The 18545-nt window shown below is 38.3% G+C and overlaps 1 protein-coding gene across 8 annotated transcripts; it reads left to right on the top strand.

Moving 5' to 3' along the window:
- Window positions 1-830: 830 nt before the first annotated feature.
- On the top strand, window positions 831-16879 carry LOC127181049 (galaxin). Of its 8 annotated transcripts, XM_051135542.1 has the most exons (13): window positions 831-1283; window positions 1577-2085; window positions 7884-7928; window positions 9615-9642; window positions 9734-9825; window positions 11601-11735; window positions 11883-12053; window positions 12122-12197; window positions 12342-12361; window positions 12511-12599; window positions 12761-12981; window positions 14608-14969; window positions 15072-16879. In XM_051135542.1, exons 2-13 carry the CDS (start codon window positions 1713-1715, stop codon window positions 15377-15379), a joined length of 1920 nt encoding a protein of 639 aa, XP_050991499.1. In that variant the 5' UTR covers window positions 831-1283; window positions 1577-1712; the 3' UTR covers window positions 15380-16879. The 8 variants fall into 8 exon arrangements, with proteins under 8 accessions (XP_050991499.1, XP_050991504.1, XP_050991503.1 ...); XM_051135547.1 differs by having other exon boundaries at window positions 831-1992; window positions 9737-9825; XM_051135546.1 differs by having other exon boundaries at window positions 831-1992.
- The last annotated feature ends 1666 nt before the right edge of the window (window positions 16880-18545 follow it).

Below are 18545 nucleotides of genomic sequence, written 5' to 3'. Positions count from 1 at the left end.
ATTAAAATCTTTTAGAGGGAATTGTTAAACAACAACTCATAATTTATCTCAAAAACACACAGCCCTGCATAGTTTTGCTTCAACCCTAAAGAAGGGTTACTAGAAAGCAACAGGCAGGTGAGTTTTAATAAGGTTTGGAGCTGAACTCTGCAGGGCTGCGGCTCTCCAGGACTGGAGTTTGCCACCCCTGATCTATGTGGTGAAGTAATTTCAACTGAAACAGGAAGACAGGGCGGGACATATTGAGCAGCCCCGCCCCTTTTAAAAATAGCCAATAGCATTTCATTAAAGGGGTCATCGGATGCCCATTTTCCACAAGTTGATATGATTCTTTGAGGTCTTAATGAAAAGTCTATGATATATTTCGGTTACAAGTTCTCATTGGTAGTGTAAAACAACACCTTTTTTACCTTGTCAAAATGAAATGAAAAATCATCCCATTCTGATGATTCCTTTAAATGCAAATGAGCTCCGCTCGCCCCGCCCCTCTCTTCTCTCTGTGGGGTGACGAGCCTTTTTACTTCAGCCGCATTTAGCACGTTTAGCCACAAAACTTGCTAACTAGCACGTTTAGGAACGATGAATGCAAGATTAATAATAATAATAAAACAACAACAACAACAACAACAACAACAACAACCTTGTACTCAATTCTGCTGTAGGTGAAGCTGGATCATGAATGATTTGTGTGAACATAGACAAATTTATATAGATCGGGAAGTGCATTCCCTTCACAAACAAACGTAATCCACTGCATCTTCAGCGGCTCAGATGTCGGGAGTAAATGACGACCACTATGTTCATTTTTACATCCAGCAACACAACACCTCAATCACTGAATTGGAGATATTGTTGTCTGACTTACATTCCTGCTCTGGCATTGAAACAATGGAGGTCGGACTGTTACAGCTGATTTAGGGCGGGTCTGAGGTAAGACTATGGTGGGAGCAGCCTCTGGCGGTGTGACGCCAGATATCTACTTTAATATCTGCTTGGCCAGAGCCTTTGAGATCGGCATATTTACACTGTCTGAATCGTTCCCTGCTGTAGAGCACTATATAGATAGTGCTCTACAGTATATGCCATTCACCATACAGAAAACACTATAACACTGTGAACAAGTAACCAATCTCAGCTGGGGCTTCAACGTCTATTTGTAGTGTAGGAGACGGGATGCTACGGATTCTAGAGAGCATTTGATTGGACAGAAATTTTGACGAGAAGCTGAAGTGCAGGGTGATGTCATCAAAATCGTCGACTCATATTGGCGAAAGTGAGAGACTGTAAGTTTTGAATGCTTATATCTTGTAAACGCAAATTTTGTTGTTGTTTTGAACCACACTAGATAATAGATAACCTCATGGCTAACATATTCATACTAAAAGCTAAAAAACTTTCATTTTGATTTCATGGGGAGTTTAACAACCCTGTATTAGTTGTGTTCAGTTCTCTGTTTATTATCTGGTCTACTACGTCCATACGTGTGATTCCTGCCTGTCTGCCTAGCCCTTGTGTGGAATAATTAAAGACTGTTTACTTTACATCTGCATCTTCTTTGTGCGTTTGTCCACCATAGCGTGACAGAAGACTGGACCCAAAAGTGAAAACAATGTGGCTTGTTACCCCCGTTTTGCTTTTTATTTTCTGAAAGTTTCTATTTTTTTTCATTATGGATTGGGCAGCGAAATTCTCTAACCTACAATGATAAGACCATGAAGTCCCTGTTCCGGATTGGGGCAAATTACCATCGTCCAGTGGACCTCCCAGACACCACTGGACTGAACTGGAAGGAGACCATGTTTCGGTGTCTGGAGAGCATCCTACCTCGATCCGGAATGCAACTCGACCCAGAGCCTAACCCACCATCACCCCGCATCGTGGAGCATCAGTCTAAGCCCACGACGGACGGAGAGCCAGAGCCCAGTGTGACCAATGAGCCATCGCCAAGTGCTGAGGATGGCCCCGGAGCCAGGGCCCATCACGTCCGATCAGGTGCGAAAGCTGGCTACATTGCACACGATGGTAGATGTTACAGTGGAGCATGTGGGAGCTGTGGAAAGCCTGTCTACTGCACCACCACTGAGGGTGAGCTGTGGCAGGACTTTATTAATATGGACAGAGATGCCTGTTCTTCTCTTCTCAGTGTCTGCTTTAAGTTGTCCATCGGTCCTGTCTCGACCACAGAGGTCATTCTCCCAGTGCTGGGAGTCTCAATGTGGTGTGTGTGGGCGGCCAGTGTTGGGAAGGTTACTTTGGAAATGTAATAGGTTACAGATTACAAGTTACTTGATTTAAAATGTAATAAGTAGTGTAACTTTTCAATTACTTTGTTAAAGTAATGTAACATTACTTTTAATTACTTTTTGATTACTTTTCTAAATTTCTAATATTTTCAACTGTTAATCATTTTGAAACATTTAAACCAGGCAGAGTTAACTTAACAGTAGCACTGATCTGAGTTGAAATATTTAAACACTTCCATGAAGAAATCAGTTGCTAGCAAATGGCAAGTTCAAACTAGACATTTTAGGGACACAGTGCAGTCAAACCAGTTTTCTTACACAGCAATTCACCACATAAAATTAAATAGTAGTACTAGTTTGTTAGTTATCTTATAATCCATTACAATGTACAAAAAAAAAAAATGGCAGCAGCTGCGTTTGTATGAAACAATACAGCAAGTCTGCATGATACCAGGACGACAGAATTAAGAAACTGTCCACATAATATTGAATTAAGCTTTAATGTTGTATTAGCTAAGCAAACACAAAGCTTCCGCCAAGAAAAATTATCAAGCATATAGCACTGACTTAAGTTGCCCCGAAAGAGTCTGAGCTGTGTAATAATTTAATTTAAAGCACAGCCACCACAAATTCAGACTTTTTTTTTTTACTTATATTTATATTTCACCTTTTATTGTGATAGGACAGTAGAGAGATGACAGGAAAGAGCTGGGAGGAGAGAGGGGAGCGGGATCGGCAAAGGACCTCGAGACGGGGATCGAACTCAGGTCACCGTGAGCGCAGTTGCGCTTTATGTCATAAGATCATAACATAAATAACATCATAACAAGAAATAGTTTAATAGCTATGATACTGGGTTTGAAATCAAATGTTTGCATAGTTAAGACAGAAAACACTAGCATCTAACAATACCTTGGAAAAAAACAATCTTAAAAAACAAAGTTTATGCATAAACCCAAATAGGAAATAAAACAGTTATCGAATACGCATGTGTCCTATTCTGCGTCCCAAACTCCTGAAACACTGGTGTCTCATTTTAGAGCAGTCAATGCAATTTAAAAGAAGTCAATTAAATCTGTAAGTGGGGGTGGGTGTATGAAAAAATTCAGATGTAATCCCCTTTGTAATCACTGGCATTTTTCAAAAGTAACTGTAATTTAATTACATATTTTTTCTCAGTAACTGTAACTAATTACAATTACATTTATTTTGTAATTAAATTACGTAATTCCGTTACATGTAACTAGTTACTCCCCAACACTGTGGGCGGCACACACCATCCCGGGAACCTTTTCCTTTCTCTGTCAGATCCGCCCTGGCTCCTCCTGTCTTCTCCCTGTTTCCTCCCTCTTTCGTCTCCACCCTGGACTCTGTTCGTCATCCTCCTCCCAGGTGTACATCCTCTGACGGAACCTCTACCAGTATTGTCTTCCTGCCTTCATGCTAGCTCTTCATCGTCCCCTGTCACCATCTCCTTTGTCCTCCTTCTAAGTCCCCCTCTGTCCCTCAAACTGTCAGACTGCAGGACTGTTTGTTGTGGTTGCTCCCTCTTGTGTCCATATTTGGTTATGTTTGTGTTCTCATTGTGTTATTATTAATTGATCATCATCACCTGTCTGTCTCTAGTTAACAACCCTTTATTAGTTGTGTTCAGTTCTTTGTTTATTGTCTGGTCTATTACGTCCATACGTATGAGTCCTGGCTGTCTGCCTTGTGTTAGCCCTTGTGTGGAATAATTAAAGACTGTTTACTTTAAATCTGCATCTTCTTTGTGACGTGTTGAGATCACATGACCAGCTGAATACTACTCACTTTTAAGCTAAAAATAAATTATGCATTTCTTCAAAAGCGTTGTTAGCTTAAAACATTTGCCTGATGTTGCATTCACACTACTATGTGCCAGTTAGTCTCATTTAGTGACAACTTTAAATAACGGTAAAAGGTCTGGGCTCTATTGCACCTTTAATTCGCCAAGAACAGTCCACTAAGACAAGATATTAGTGGATGACCAGCATACAGTGCTCCTAAAAGGTATCTGTATTTTCATATTAAGTTGCAAATGCAACAGATATTCTGTTGTTTGTGATGTCACCTTCACCTGATCTTCCATTTATGATATGACAGAACACATAAATAACAAATAAGGATCACTCACAAAACCTTTAATGTGTTGGCCAGGCTTGATAAATAATACTTCCCCTATATTCGATTGTTGCAGGCTGGTATCTTGTAAGCGCAGCTTTGTTCCCTGGTGGACATTTAAAGACTGGCACACAATCTTCTTCTGGAAATCCTGTAGAAGTCAGCCAATCTGATGAGGACTGACTATGATGATAAGTGAACGGTATAAGTGGTTTATATAGGTGTGCTGTCTGACAGATCTATCCCAAATAATTACTTTCACTGTATGGACAAAAGCATTTGAAAAGGGTGATTTATCCCTTTAAAAGATCAAAAGCAGTTTCACCCATGTGTCTGTTTGGCATAAACCATCAGTGGCTAAATCATAACAGATTTTTCCTTAGATTTTTTTCTAGGCCGCTGATGCAATACTTTGCAATGACGGTTTGTAAACACCATAAATTTACTGACATAGACGTATCAAAATACATAAAAAAAACACAATGACAAAAGCCAGCTCATGTAGGCTGCATCTGGGCCAAAAAATTTCACTTGAACACACTTCATAGACAACAGCCAAAGGGCAACCAGTATTTAAAAACTGCACCTGCATGATAGTTGCAAAATCAGTCTACTCTGTGTGCCCTGTCTGACTTTGTCATTTCCTTGCTTTCGTCACTTCCATTATTTTTTCCTGTGCAGTAGTTCATGAGCTAAACATCCAGTCAGGGTGATCTTTTTCACAGATGGGCTCTGCACTGACCCTTTCCAATTAGCATCAACCATAAGGAACACAAAAAGAGAAGTTTACGAAGTTTATTTTATAACAAAAGCAGATAACTCCAACAGTGTTTTTTTTTTTTTGATAACTCCACATTTCATGTTTTAGAGTTTGTAACCTTTGTAATCTCATCAGCTGACAATGTAGATGCCTGAAAATGTTTGTGATTTTACACAATACAGGAAGCAGCTTTTCCCTCACTATTGTAACGTGACGCTTTGGCAAGGTTCTATGAGAACGCTTCAGCTTTTATTTTCCTTTAACGCCCCTTGAAGAAGATATCTCATCATCAAGTTCACAGAAATGATCTGTCCTCAATCACTTTTAGTCAGCTTTGACAAAACACCTCTCAGTTTGTGGAAAGTTTGTGCCTCCGCGTCTGAGGTTTCTGACACTTGAGGAAATACACAATCTCAAATACACAGTAGGCTCCTGTCATGTGTTTTGGTCAGGAGCCTACATGTCCAGTGCTCGATTGCTCTGATCGCGCTTGTTGTGAGTGTTTCCAATAAGAAGCTCCATTTGTGTTTGTCCCTTTTCTCAAGAGATGAGTGACAAGCGTTTGCATCATGGTTCGAGGCTGCCGAGGCATGGCGAAGACTCGCAGATTTAAGATGGTCTTTTAGGGTCATCAGATCCCACGTATAGCGCTTGAGTTGAGCAGGGCTTTAGGGAATGTTTGGATTCTAACACTCAAGGGCATATTCTGCTTTCACATTTGTCTCGGCAAAGAGCATGCGCATTCAGTGTTACATGCTCACTGTGATGAGCTCTGCTCATATTTGTTCCTATTCCTGAGGGATGCAGAACAAAGCATTTGTGTCTCGTGGCCCGCTTCCACTGTTGCTACAACACAGTTTATCTCATCTTGCGGTCATCATTTTGATCTACAGGATTCGCACATACTCTCTAATATGCATGTTATTGTGTGCGGAGAACCTCGCTGTTTGCGAATATTTTTAAATACTGGTGAGTGATGCTTGCGAGTTTTCTCTCCTAGGGTGTTTCAGCTCTTAGAGGAGTTATAGGGAATGATCCTTGGGAATGATCCTTCCTGTGTTAAGCCGAGAGTATAGATGTCTGTGGATGGTTATGCTCCAGCTCAAGCTTACTTTGCTTCGAGGGCAGCTATGTTCTAGCCTGGCTTCTATAACTACGTTGGGTTCCCCTTGGCACAAACTCTCTTGAGTAAGTGCTGAAGTCTTTGTCTAGGAATCCTCTCTTTGAGAATAGCTGGGTTCTAGCTTGGAGACTGCTCAACTTTTAGGGTCTTTAAATAGTGATCTCCTTGAGCCCCTTGCCTAGACCATGCTTGTCTCCCCTTTTGGGTTTTAAATAAATGGCCCACATCCGTGGTATGGGCATCCTTCAGCCTTTTCTGAGGGAACTGCTATTTGAGGATAGCTGTGTTCAGCCCTCTAGTGTTATGGCCAATGCTTACATCAGGCTTTGATCTCAGACAAATGAAGTTTATGTGTTCACTCTTTAGCAAATCATTTACTGATGGTCCGGGTCTGCCTCTTGTGAGCTCCTGGTCAATAACACGGTGCTTCGCTAGCCTACTGTGGGACTGACACGGATTGGGGACCTCCATAGTATAGCCATCTGACGGTGGTTATATTGTTGCCATTGTTGTAGCAGGACAGGCTTACTTGAATACAGCTATCTGAGGCTAGCTGTAGTAGTCCCTTTTCCTTTAGCCTAGTTATCTGAGGATAACTACGTGCTAGCTCATTGATTGCTCTTCTGCTTAGGGTTTTAAGTAGGGGTATCTTGAGTCCTTACCTAGACAGTGCTGTCTTCCCTCTTTGGGTTGTAAGTAGACAGCCTACTCTTTGTGGTCTGAGTAGTTTTGGTCAGTTACCCTTCTGGAAGCCCTTCCTAGAAAAATTGTATTTGTGTCCAAAGTGAAGAGATGTGAACATTACAGAGCACTGAACACTCTCATGCAGTGTATGATTTATTCCTCAAAGCTGGAGGGCAGTCTCCTGCATGATATGCCAGGAAATCCTAATATGGACAAAGACATCCAGCTATAGTTGAAAACGTGAAGATAATACATGCACGATTATGACAATGTATGGTTTATGTGTGGTTTTTGAAGTCATCTCCAAGTAGTAAATAAAGTCTGAATAATATCTGAAAAAATACAGTGCTAATTGACACAGAAACTAAAAAATATATTTTCTGCCTTAATCTGTCATAATAAATAAATAAATAAATAAATAATTTAATAATAAAAACAAATCATACAATTACAATTATAGGAAAATATAGGGGAAAAAATACAGAAGACAAATTATTGGTAATTGTCCTGCACTTTATGTGATTCATTTATTTATTTTGCCAAGTAAAAGAGATAAGGAAAAAAATATAAATAAAAAAATTCTGCCATTTCTGCCCCCTCACTTCTGAAATAATGGCTACACCTCTGATCATGTCCATACTTGTTACTTCCTTCTGTGCTTTTGTGCATCACAATATGTGGTCCTTCCTTATGATGCAGCTTGAAGAGGCGGAGCAAAAGTTTTATTTTTTATAAATTCTCATCACACTGTCTTGGGATGTTCAACTTTTATTGAACAGGGATACAGAATGGAGAGCTACACAACTGCATGTATGACAAGATTTTTAAAGTTCTGAGTTGCCTAGTATTTATTTATTTATGTATTTATGTAAACTTTGTAGTTTGTTTATTTATTTATTTATTTATTCTTATTTTTATTTATTTTTTGCAGGTGTAGTGACAATCTTGTACATTTTTGCCACATCCTCTGCACAAGGTAAGGAAACAGATTGTACTTTAGACATGCAATTTCTATTACTAGTTTTATTATATTTCTTTAATTTATAAGAGTGAATATTAAATTAATAAATAAGTGAGTAATTTATCCAATTAATAGGCTATATGTACAACCACTAAAATGGAGACTGAGTGTAAATTAGCTAGACAATCTCCCTCTCTCTCTTTGTGGTTGGATGAATGAATAGAGGCGGAGACGTTTTGACTTCAGTTTGAGCGAGCTCACACTTGAATGTGGTCACGAGCTGTGCACAGTTTTTCTCAGTTAGTTGCGTGAGGTGTCAGCCAGTGGACTGACAAATTGCCTGACAATTGTCAAAGACTGCAAATTGCGTATCTGGTCGCTAAATAAATTCAGAGAACCTCCTATCAAGAAACTGTTAGAGGAAAGCACTGTTACACCCTCACCGAGCAGGATAATGTTACCATGTTGACTGGGCGGCGAGGTATTTTGATGACCGTGGTAGCGTAGCGCTTGACGTGATTTGGGAGTTTGGCAGTATGATTAACGGAATTTGGGAGTTTTGTGATGAATTCCGGTGCTTTATTATCATTATTATTACTTTTATTTGAACGGGTATTTTTGTTTGTTTATTTAGTTAAATGTCATGCTGAGTATAGCTAGACTTTGTTTCCTTTTTCAGCCAGTTCAGGTTTCTGTTTTTTGTTTGTTTGTATTTTAACTTAATTGTCAGCCTCTGTTTCGCTGCAAACAATACACCAAAACGTTTGTTTGTTTAGTTGTTTCTACCCTTCACATTACCGCATTGTTCTGTATTATGTTATAATCTATTGAGAGCCAATTATGGAAATAGCATTTAAATAGTTTCTCGTACTGCAGTAGCTTAGCTGTGTAGCGGTACTTAGCCCAACCATTCACTCAATATAATATTCACGATTTAAATTGGCCTTTTTATAGGAACGCCCTTCATTAATACATCCTAACAAACGCAAAACATATCTGTTTTTACGAATATATAACAAATATATAACAAAACTGCTTTAACAAGGCAAGGTCATATTTCATATTAGGATGTTTTTGTAGTGATAGTGGGCCGTATTGGTAGTAGGCATAAGCAAAACTGCAAAGACAGATAAACCTGTTTGATGTATTTCTGTTGAAAACAATTATATATTTTGTCTATTCAATGAAAGCCAATAAGGTCCAGTGGTGTTTCAGACCCCAATGACTTCCACTGTGTAGATGAAAAGAAGAGTGTGACTTTTTTTTTTTTTTTCAAAACTGTCTTTCCTGAACTTTTTAAGTTAACATGAAGTTCAACCCCCGTTTTTTGTGTCCCAGGAATTTTGATAAATGGGTGTTACAAATTAGAATGGAGCCAGGTGGGAGGGGAGAGGTTAAAAACTATGCAATTTGGATCTTCCTTTTTTTTTTTTTTTTTTTTTTTTTCTTAATTTTTAATGTTTTGATGATGACATCAGAAAAAAAAAAAAAAAAAAAAAGTAATTTTAGAGGCAAAACAAGTTATTGCATTTTGATTCAAGATTGCAGATAGTTTGCACTGATAAATTTGTTTACAGTAAGACCAGAAATTTGCATTAAGTCAATGTCATTTTCATGTTGATCTTTATAGCATTTAGAGTTGTCTTACCCAAATAAGACTAGTTACTACTTTTCATAATGGCACATCTCTTTGTTCCTCAGGAATATGCCATCATGATAGAGGGGGCCAGTGAGTGACTTTACACAGAGCCTTAACAACATTAAACAGAATGATTTGATGACAGTAAAATTGGAGTGATATGTCTTGTTTATGGTGTCAGCAGGAATGCCGGAAGGCAGATGGAAGGCAGACATCATCTGCACTGTTGTGGAAATGTGCCTTACAATATCTCAGGAAGTTCTTGCTGTAATGGTAGGAGATACTCCTTCAGTTTATGGTTTGTGGTTGCTGTGTCACTAGGAGTAGAGGATGTGATTCACAGTGAGTTTAGGACATAATGTACAGTGGGTACGGAAAGTATTCAGCCCCCTTAAATTTTTCACTCTTTGTTATATTGCAGCCATTTGCTAAAATCATTTGTTCATTTTTTTCCCTCATTAATGTACACACAGCACCCCATATTGACAGAAAAACACAGAATTGTTGACATTTTTGCAGATTTATTAAAAAAGAAAAACTGAAATATCACATGGTCCTAAGTATTCAGACCCTTTGCTCAGTATTTAGTAGAAGCACCCTTTTGATCTAATACAGCCATGAGTTTTTTTGGGAAAGATGCAACAAGTTTTTCACACCTGGATTTGGGGATCCTCTGCCATTCCTCCTTGCAGATCCTCTCCAGATCTGTCAGGTTGGATGGTAAATGTTGGTGGACAGCCATTTTTAGGTGTCTCCAGAGATGCTCAGTTGGGTTTAAGTCAGGGCTCTGGCTGGGCCATTCAAGAACAGTCACGGAGTTGTTGTGAAGCCACTCCTTCGTTATTTTAGCTGTGTGCTTAGGGTCATTGTCTTGTTGGAAGGTAAACCTTCGGCCCAGTCTGAGGTCCTGAGCACTCTGGAGAAGGTTTTCGTCCAGGATATCCCTGTACTTGGCCGCATTCATCTTTCCCTTGATTGCAACCAGTCGTCCTGTCCCTGCAGCTGAAAAACACCCCCACAGCATGATGCTGCCACCACCATGCTTCACTGTTGGGACTGTATGGACAGGTGATGAGCAGTGCCTGGTTTTCTCTACACATACTCCTTAGAATTAAGGCCAAAAAGTTCTATCTTGGTCTCATCAGACCAGAGAATCTTATTTCTCACCATCTTGGAGTCGTTCAGGTGTTTTTTAGCAAACTCCATGCAGGCTTTCATGTGTCTTGCACTGAGGAGAGGCTTCCGTCGGGCCACTCTGCCATAAAGCCCTGACTGGTGGAGGGCTGCAGTGATGGTTGACTTTCTACAACTTTCTCCCATATCCCGACTGCATCTCTGGAGCTCAGCCACAGTGATCTTTGGGTTCTTCTTTACCTCTCTCACCAAGGCTCTTCTCCCCCGATAGCTCAGTTTGGCCGGACAGCCAGCTCTAGGAAGGGTTCTGGTCATCCCAAACGTCTTCCATTTAAGGATTATGGAGGCCACTGTGCTCTTGGGAAACTTAAGTGCAGCAGAATTTTTTTTTGTAACCTTGGCCAGATCTGTGCCTTGCCACAATTCTGTCTCTGAGCTCTTCAGGCAGTTCCTTTGACCTCATGATTCTCATTTGCTCTGACATGCACTGTGAGCTGTAAGGTCTTATATAGACAGGTGTGTGGCTTTCCTAATCAAGTCCAATCAGTATAATCAAACACAGCTGGACTCAAATGAAGGTGTTGAACCATCTCAAAGATGATCAGAAGAAATGGATAGCACCTGAGTTAAATATATGAGTGTCACAGCAAAGGGTCTGAATACTTAGGACCATGTGATATTTCAGTTTTTCTTTTTTAATAAATCTGCAAAAATGTCAACAATTCTGTGTTTTTCTGTCAGTATGGGGTGCTGTGTGTACATTAATGAGAAAAAAATGGACTTAAATGATTTTAGCAAATGGCTGCAATATAACAAAGAGTGAAAAATTTAAGGGGGTCTGAATACTTTCCGTACCCACTGTATACAAGGATCAACCACATTTTTTTTTTTTTTTTTATTTCAACATGTTGCAGGAAAAATAACTCTGGGATTAAGCCAGCTGGTGGCTGACTGCTGTGATTCTCTAGCTTACAATCCCCTTAATGAGATTTGCTGTAATGGCAGCATACAGACTCGAAGCAGCATTCATGCAAAATGCTGTGGCAAAGGTAACTGATCCACTTTATGCAGCTTGAACACCTTGATGGGCGCATTGTTCAGTTTTGACACATTTTTGTGTGCTTGTCATTTATTTATTTATTTATTTGAGATTGATTGATCTTCATATGTGAGTTTTCTCTTACACCCTTTAACAGGCTTATACTTGACAACGACTCATTTGTGCTGTGGTGGTAACAAAATATTTGAACGGAAGGAAAATCATTCTTGTTGCGGCAAGGAATTCTATGATATGACAACCCACTGCTGCTGTATTAACCCACTACAAGTGAACCATAAAAATGAAAACTGCTGTGTAAAACCAACAGGTTTGTATACAGCTCTTACAGTGATTATTAGGTAAATAGTTAAATAAATGTGGTGTCATTTGTTTTAGCAGGTTATAATCTGAATATGATTCTCACAGATTCTCATAAAAAAACAAAATACAAGCAAAGCTATCTTCTCACCCAGTGAGTTACACACACACACAAATACCTCAAAGTCTGTGAAAACAAACAGACAAAAAAAGTTAATTTAATTAATTAATTAATTCATTCATTAATTCACTCATTCTGTGTTTGTGTGTTTTTTTGTGTGTGACTGGAAATCCCTAGAACACGCCCCAGTAACTCAGGTAAAGCACTTGGTATCCTCAATTTGTAATAACATTTTTACACATCTCTCTTTTGATCATATGTAAATCACTCTCGTCATTGTTGGAAATTATGATGATTGTATAGATAATGTCGCAGTAATCTCACACTCTTACTTATTCTGGTCTAGAATTGAAGTGTGGATCAAAACCCTTCAATCCTCTGAAAAACATTTGTTGCTCCGGGAATCTGCATATGAAAGCATCAGCACTTACTAAGGTATTGCCTTCTGACCTGAAATTAATATAAATTGAAGATTTCTCTGAACACTGTGATTTCTCTCTAAAATGTGTCTATAAAGTATTTGGAGAAATGGCAGTATACAATATTCAAAAACTCATACATTATTGTACAGTACTATGCATATTTGTATCTTTCAGTGCTGTGGCGAACATGCTTACTCTCTGTCAGATGATAATGTGATGTGCTGTAATGGAATCCTTCAACGCAATGTGTCTGAGCAGTCAGAGTGTGTTGGAGGTGTTATATATACTCCAGAAAACACTATTTGCCAAATGTCTACCCGTCCCCGTCTTGGCGAGCACTGCTGTGGAGGCCAAACTTTCAATCCGCGTACACATATTTGCTGTAACGGACACAGGTAGGCCCACAGAGTACAAAGATTTGATATGATTTACAAGTAAACTTAGTGCCAGATTGACTATCAGTCTGCAACAGTGAAAATGGCAGTGACATTAAAAATCTGCTCTCCAAGATGTACTAAAGACACACAGTGAGACAAAAAGTATTTAAATAAGTCATACAGCATGATTTACTAAGGGCTGCAAAAGTTTACTGGTGTTTATGCCATTATTTAATGGCCAAAAATGTCCTGTTTTGTAAATCTGGCCCTTTGTATTTTTTGTTCATGTTTTAAATAATTTATGTTTTGATTAATTTTGCAAGCAAAGTGAGTAGTATTTGGCTGGTTGTGCAGTTGACATCTTTATGTGCCATCAACAATTTTACATTTATTTAATCACAGTGCAGAGCTACTTTTGAATGACCTATAGACTGAAATTATTTACTTTAGTTTACCAGCACAGGATACATGGACCATGCTAACCAACCAAACCTTGACCCTTGATTTTAACAACACAACCATCACGAGGGGGTGACTTGCCATATGTGACCCTGGACCACAAAACCAGTCTTAAGTCGCTGGGGTATATTTATAGCAATAGCCAAAAATACATTGTATGGGTCAAAATGCTAGATTTTTCTTTAATGCCAAAAATCATTAGAAAATTAAGTAAAGATCATGTTTCATGAAGATATTTAGTAAAATTCTTACTGTAAATATATTAAAACTTGATTTTTGAATAGTAATATGCATTAGTAAGAGCTTCATTTGGAAACTTTAAATGGGGTTTTCTCAATATTTAGATTTTTTTGCACCCTCAGATTCCAGATAGTTGTATCTCGGCCAAATATTGTCCTATCCTAACAAACCATACATCAATGGAAAGCTTGTTTATTCAGCTTTCAGATGATGTATAAAGCTCAATTTCGAAAAATTGACCCTTATGACTGGTTTTGTGGTCCAGGGTCACATATGTAGACATATTTATCAAAAGTATAGATCAGGGGTGCACAGACTCGGTACTGGAGGGCCAGTGTCCTGCAGAGTTTAGCTCCAACCCCAGTTAGACACACCTGAACCAGCTAATCAAGCTCTTTCTAGGCATACTATAAACTTCCGGCAGGTGTGTCGCAAGGTGGAGCTAAACGCTGCAGGGCATTGGCCCTCCAGGAGAGAGTTGGGCACCCCTGGTATAGATCATTTCTTTAGGGGTAAAACTGTAAAACATTCAGACTGTCTCTGCATGTTCCTGCTCAGATATGTTTCAGGTCAGGGATTAAATATGTGTGAATCTCTGAAAATCTAATAGCTTTAGGGAAAACAAAAAAAAAAAGATTATTGTTTGGACCTGTAGCCTGATTTCATGTATGTCTCTGCCCACGCTGTATTGACAAACAAGGCTTTGTCTGTAACTGGAAAGTCAAGTCTAACTGATACATGCTGAGACACCATAGGAACATGCTTACTGGTACTACATTTCTCTCATAAGTCTTATTCAACTGATACAGCTTTAGAATGGCAGTCTCTCAGTCATCCAGACCACCCCATAAACCCTCAATACATTTTTGAGCACTAACATCCTGTAAAAACTATTCTGGGGCACTTTCTGTGTCTGATTTTTCTTTCCACCTTATTTCTGTTTAGCCACAGCAAGAAGAATGGCAATTTCTGTTGTGGTTCAGAAGTCTATGACCACCACATGCAGTTCTTGAAATGTTGCTCTGGTCACCTCTACAACCTAACGCATTTACGTGGAAAAGCAGAGTGCTGTGGAAACATATTGCTGGAGTCTGATAAGACACAAACATGTTGTTCCTCCTCAACCAATACCGTAATTTATGACACCAAACAAAACCACAGTTGCTGTGGGCATTACTACTACAACACATCCCTGTGGAGCTGCTGTGCTGAACATCTCAAAGGAATACCAAAGCCTAACAGCTCTCCAGCAAAATACAGACTTAAACCACTGATTGAGCTGATCCCCGAAATATGCAACAAAAAAGGTGGTGTTCTTGAACATTTGTTGTCTGCATCCTGAAATGCTAAAAAAACGTTTTTTTTGGAAGCAGACTAAATGATCTTGTCTTTTTTGTGTGTGCTTCTAGTGTTCTTCGGCAAAGTGGAGAGTGTGGCACTTGAAAATGATCAGCGTCATGTGGTGTTGAAAGTTGTTTGGCAGGTCAATGTGAAATTGGAAATGATGATCAAAGACCCTTGGCTTCATGTGTCCCTGGATCACTGCAGCTCTCCTGCCACAGAGAACGGCATGACCTACCTTTGGGAGGAAAACCACAGTGGGGAGTACAAGCTTCTCTCTCACCCTGTTGATCTAACCTCTGACATTCACATGTTCTATTCTGTGTGTTACCAAAAAAAAAGGATAGAAATATGGTCTGAGGTCTGTTTCCCATAACTTCAAAGCAAATTTATGCTGGATATCATAAGATTTCTGTCTTGATGTTATTACTAATGCTAAACGACCCTAGTATGTGAATGGCCTCTATATTTGAAAGCTACCTAAACCTTTACTGCCTTAAGTCAAGTTTCCGAAGTCTGTGTTTCTGTGGCATTACACAGCATTATGGCATTGACAGAGGCATCACATTTTGTGCATCTGTGCATTTTGCCTCACTGGTTATTTTTATTTTATCCCAATAATGGATTGACCCTATATGAAGTGTCAAATGGGGTAGTTGTTAATTTTCTCACCCTCAGGCCATCCAAGATGTAGGTGACTTTTTTCCTTGAGTAGAACAGTAAAGAAGATGTTTAGCTGAAACCGTGGTCTTTGGGGATTCATAAAATTCAAGTCAATGGCTGCCCGATTTTGAGAATTAAAAAAATAACATATCAAGGAAGACAAAAATAATACCCGTGGCTTCTGGCGAAATATTGAGGTCTTATAAAGTGATCGGTCTGTGCAAGAAACGAAATATTATTTACAACATTACAACCTGTAATCCACATAATTCTGATTATTTTCAGTTAACTGTTCACTCCTTAGTTCATTGTACTGTTGGAGTAACTGTGCTGAATGAGTTGCTTTACTTAATTTTCTAATGATTTTTGCCATAAAAGTAAAATCAATCATTTTGACCCATACAATGTATTTTTGGCTATTGCTACAAATAAACCCCAGCGACTTAAGACTGGTTTTGTGGTCCAGGGTCACATATGGTATTTTGGCTCATTCCAAGTCAGAGTGACTGTCAGGCACATCCGAAAATGAGTTTTGATTGAGTAACTTGTGCTGCTTGAATCGCAAACGGTGAACTCATTCAATTACCAAAAAGAAATAGTTGATAAAAAATTATTGGTTCGTGAACTGGGTATTTTCTTTGCCGGAAATCTTTTTTACTGTTGTACTGAAGAGAAAAAGTCACCTACATCTCAGATGGACTGAGGGTGAGTAAATTAACAGCAAATTTTCATTTTTGGGTTAACTATTCCATTAAGCTATTTAATCAGTCTTGTAATTTTGTTTTTTAGGATTGTATAACTAATATGAAAATGTCAAAATTACAATCATTTTCACAATGTGAAATTACAATTACAATGTGAAAACATTATTATTATTATTATTTTAAATTCATATTAAGTTCTTCTAACCTTTAAAAAAATTTATAAACTAAATTGCTGTGCAGTCTTAATTTTATGTATTTTAAGTTGCACTGCATGACCTAATGAGCAGTTTTAAAATTGTACTGTATTTTAATGTTTTCTTAGTCTCAGGTCTATTTCAATTGCTGGTGCATGTTTTAATAATTTGACAGGTTTCAGAGGCCTTTATATACTATAGCTCAAAGGTGCTTTTAACATTTAATCGTAAATGTTTGTTCAAAAGCAGTTAATAACTGTTATGCTAATTCTTGAAAAGACAAGGTTGAAGGAGTAGTTTACTTCCAAAACAAAAATTTACAGATAACTTACTCACCCCCTTGTAATTCAAGATATTTGTGTCTTTCTTTCTTCAGTCAATAAGTAATTATGTTTCTTGAGGAAAAAAAAAAAAAAAAAAAAAATCAGGAATTATCTCCATATCATGGACTTCAATGCAGCCCTCAAGTTTGAACTTCCAAAATGCAGTTTAAATGCAGCTTCAAATGGCTCTAAATGATCCCAGCTGAGGAAGAAGTCTCTTATCTAGCAAAATTCTAACAAATTGACAATTTATATACTTTTTAACCTTAAACGCTCATCTTGTCTAAGTCTGCGTGAACTTTTTTTTTCCGGTTCAGTGCGGTCAATACAGTTAGGGTATGTCTAAAATCTCCTATCTTGTTTTCTTCCCCAACTTCAAAATCATCCTACATCACTGTAGAAGTACCGACCCAGTGTTTACAAAGTGAACATGCAAAGAAGATCAAAGACCACCCTTAACAAAAAATGGTAAAACAGCGATGTAGGACGATTTTGACGTTGAAAAAGAAAACAAGATGGGAGTTTTTCGACATACCATAACTGTATTGACCCGGATTACAAAGACTACGCATGCGCATCGCAGAGACTAGACAAGACAGGCATTTGAGGTTACAAAGTATATAAATTGGCAGTTTGTTTAGACCCTTCTTCCTCAGCTGGGATCATTTAGAACCCTTTGAAGCTGCATTTAAACTGCACTTTGGAAGTTCAAAATTGGGGGCACCATTGAAGTCCACTATATGGAGAAAACATTCAGAAATGTTTTCCTCGAGAAACATACTTTCTCATTGACTGAAGAAAGAAAGACACAAACATCTTAAATGACAACGGGGTGAGTAAATTATCTGTAAATTTTTGTTCTGGAAGTGGACTTTTCCTTTAATTCCTACATATATTTTTTATAAGCTTGAAGTTAATGTTGGTATGCATTTGTATTATTGTATTATTTGTTTTTTTCTTTTCATTGAATGGCAAATTTATAGGTTTATTACTACTTGCCAGTGATTTTCATTCATTAACAGTGCATACGCCCAGCTGGCCTCGTTCATGAAACGTTTGTAAAACCGTTCTGACTTAAACTTTTGAATTCATGAAAACATTCATATTTAAGCACTGTTAAGAAGGTGCCAAACCAATAGGTGGCAATATAACCCTAACTATAAAACCATATTGTCCAATCCAAAGCCTGAAAAAAAGTGCACAAGCAAAGGCTCTGGTTTCACTGCCACAGTATTGCATCAGTTTCTAAAAATCTTCACCCTGGCAAGGTTTTTCAAAAAGATTCAGTTTCAGTGGTCTGATACTGTGTTTGTGCGTGGACAAACAGCCAAACTGCATAGAAAAAGGTTTGAAAATACTCATGTTAATGTGGACAGGGCCTAAAAAAATTATTTGGTGGACACACGCTATTTAAGGTTTTTTTTTTTTTTTGCATTTATGAAATATATCAGAATGTTCCACTGCGTCCCTGGACATGTAACTTATGTAGTTGTAATTCATAGGTGGGGATTATGCTAATTGTAAATGAGTATACATGCACACCCCATTTACAAATGATTGGAATTTATTAACATACACGTTTAACTATCAAATCTGATGTTTACAAAGGTCTGTTTTACACGCAAATTACTCAGATTTTACTCATATATTTACCCAAG

Source organism: Labeo rohita, chromosome 18 (assembly GCF_022985175.1).
Source record: "Labeo rohita strain BAU-BD-2019 chromosome 18, IGBB_LRoh.1.0, whole genome shotgun sequence".
Taxonomy (NCBI): Eukaryota; Metazoa; Chordata; class Actinopteri; order Cypriniformes; family Cyprinidae; genus Labeo; species Labeo rohita.
Note: the sequence above shows the minus strand (reverse complement) of the source record. Positions and strands in the feature narration are given on the sequence as shown.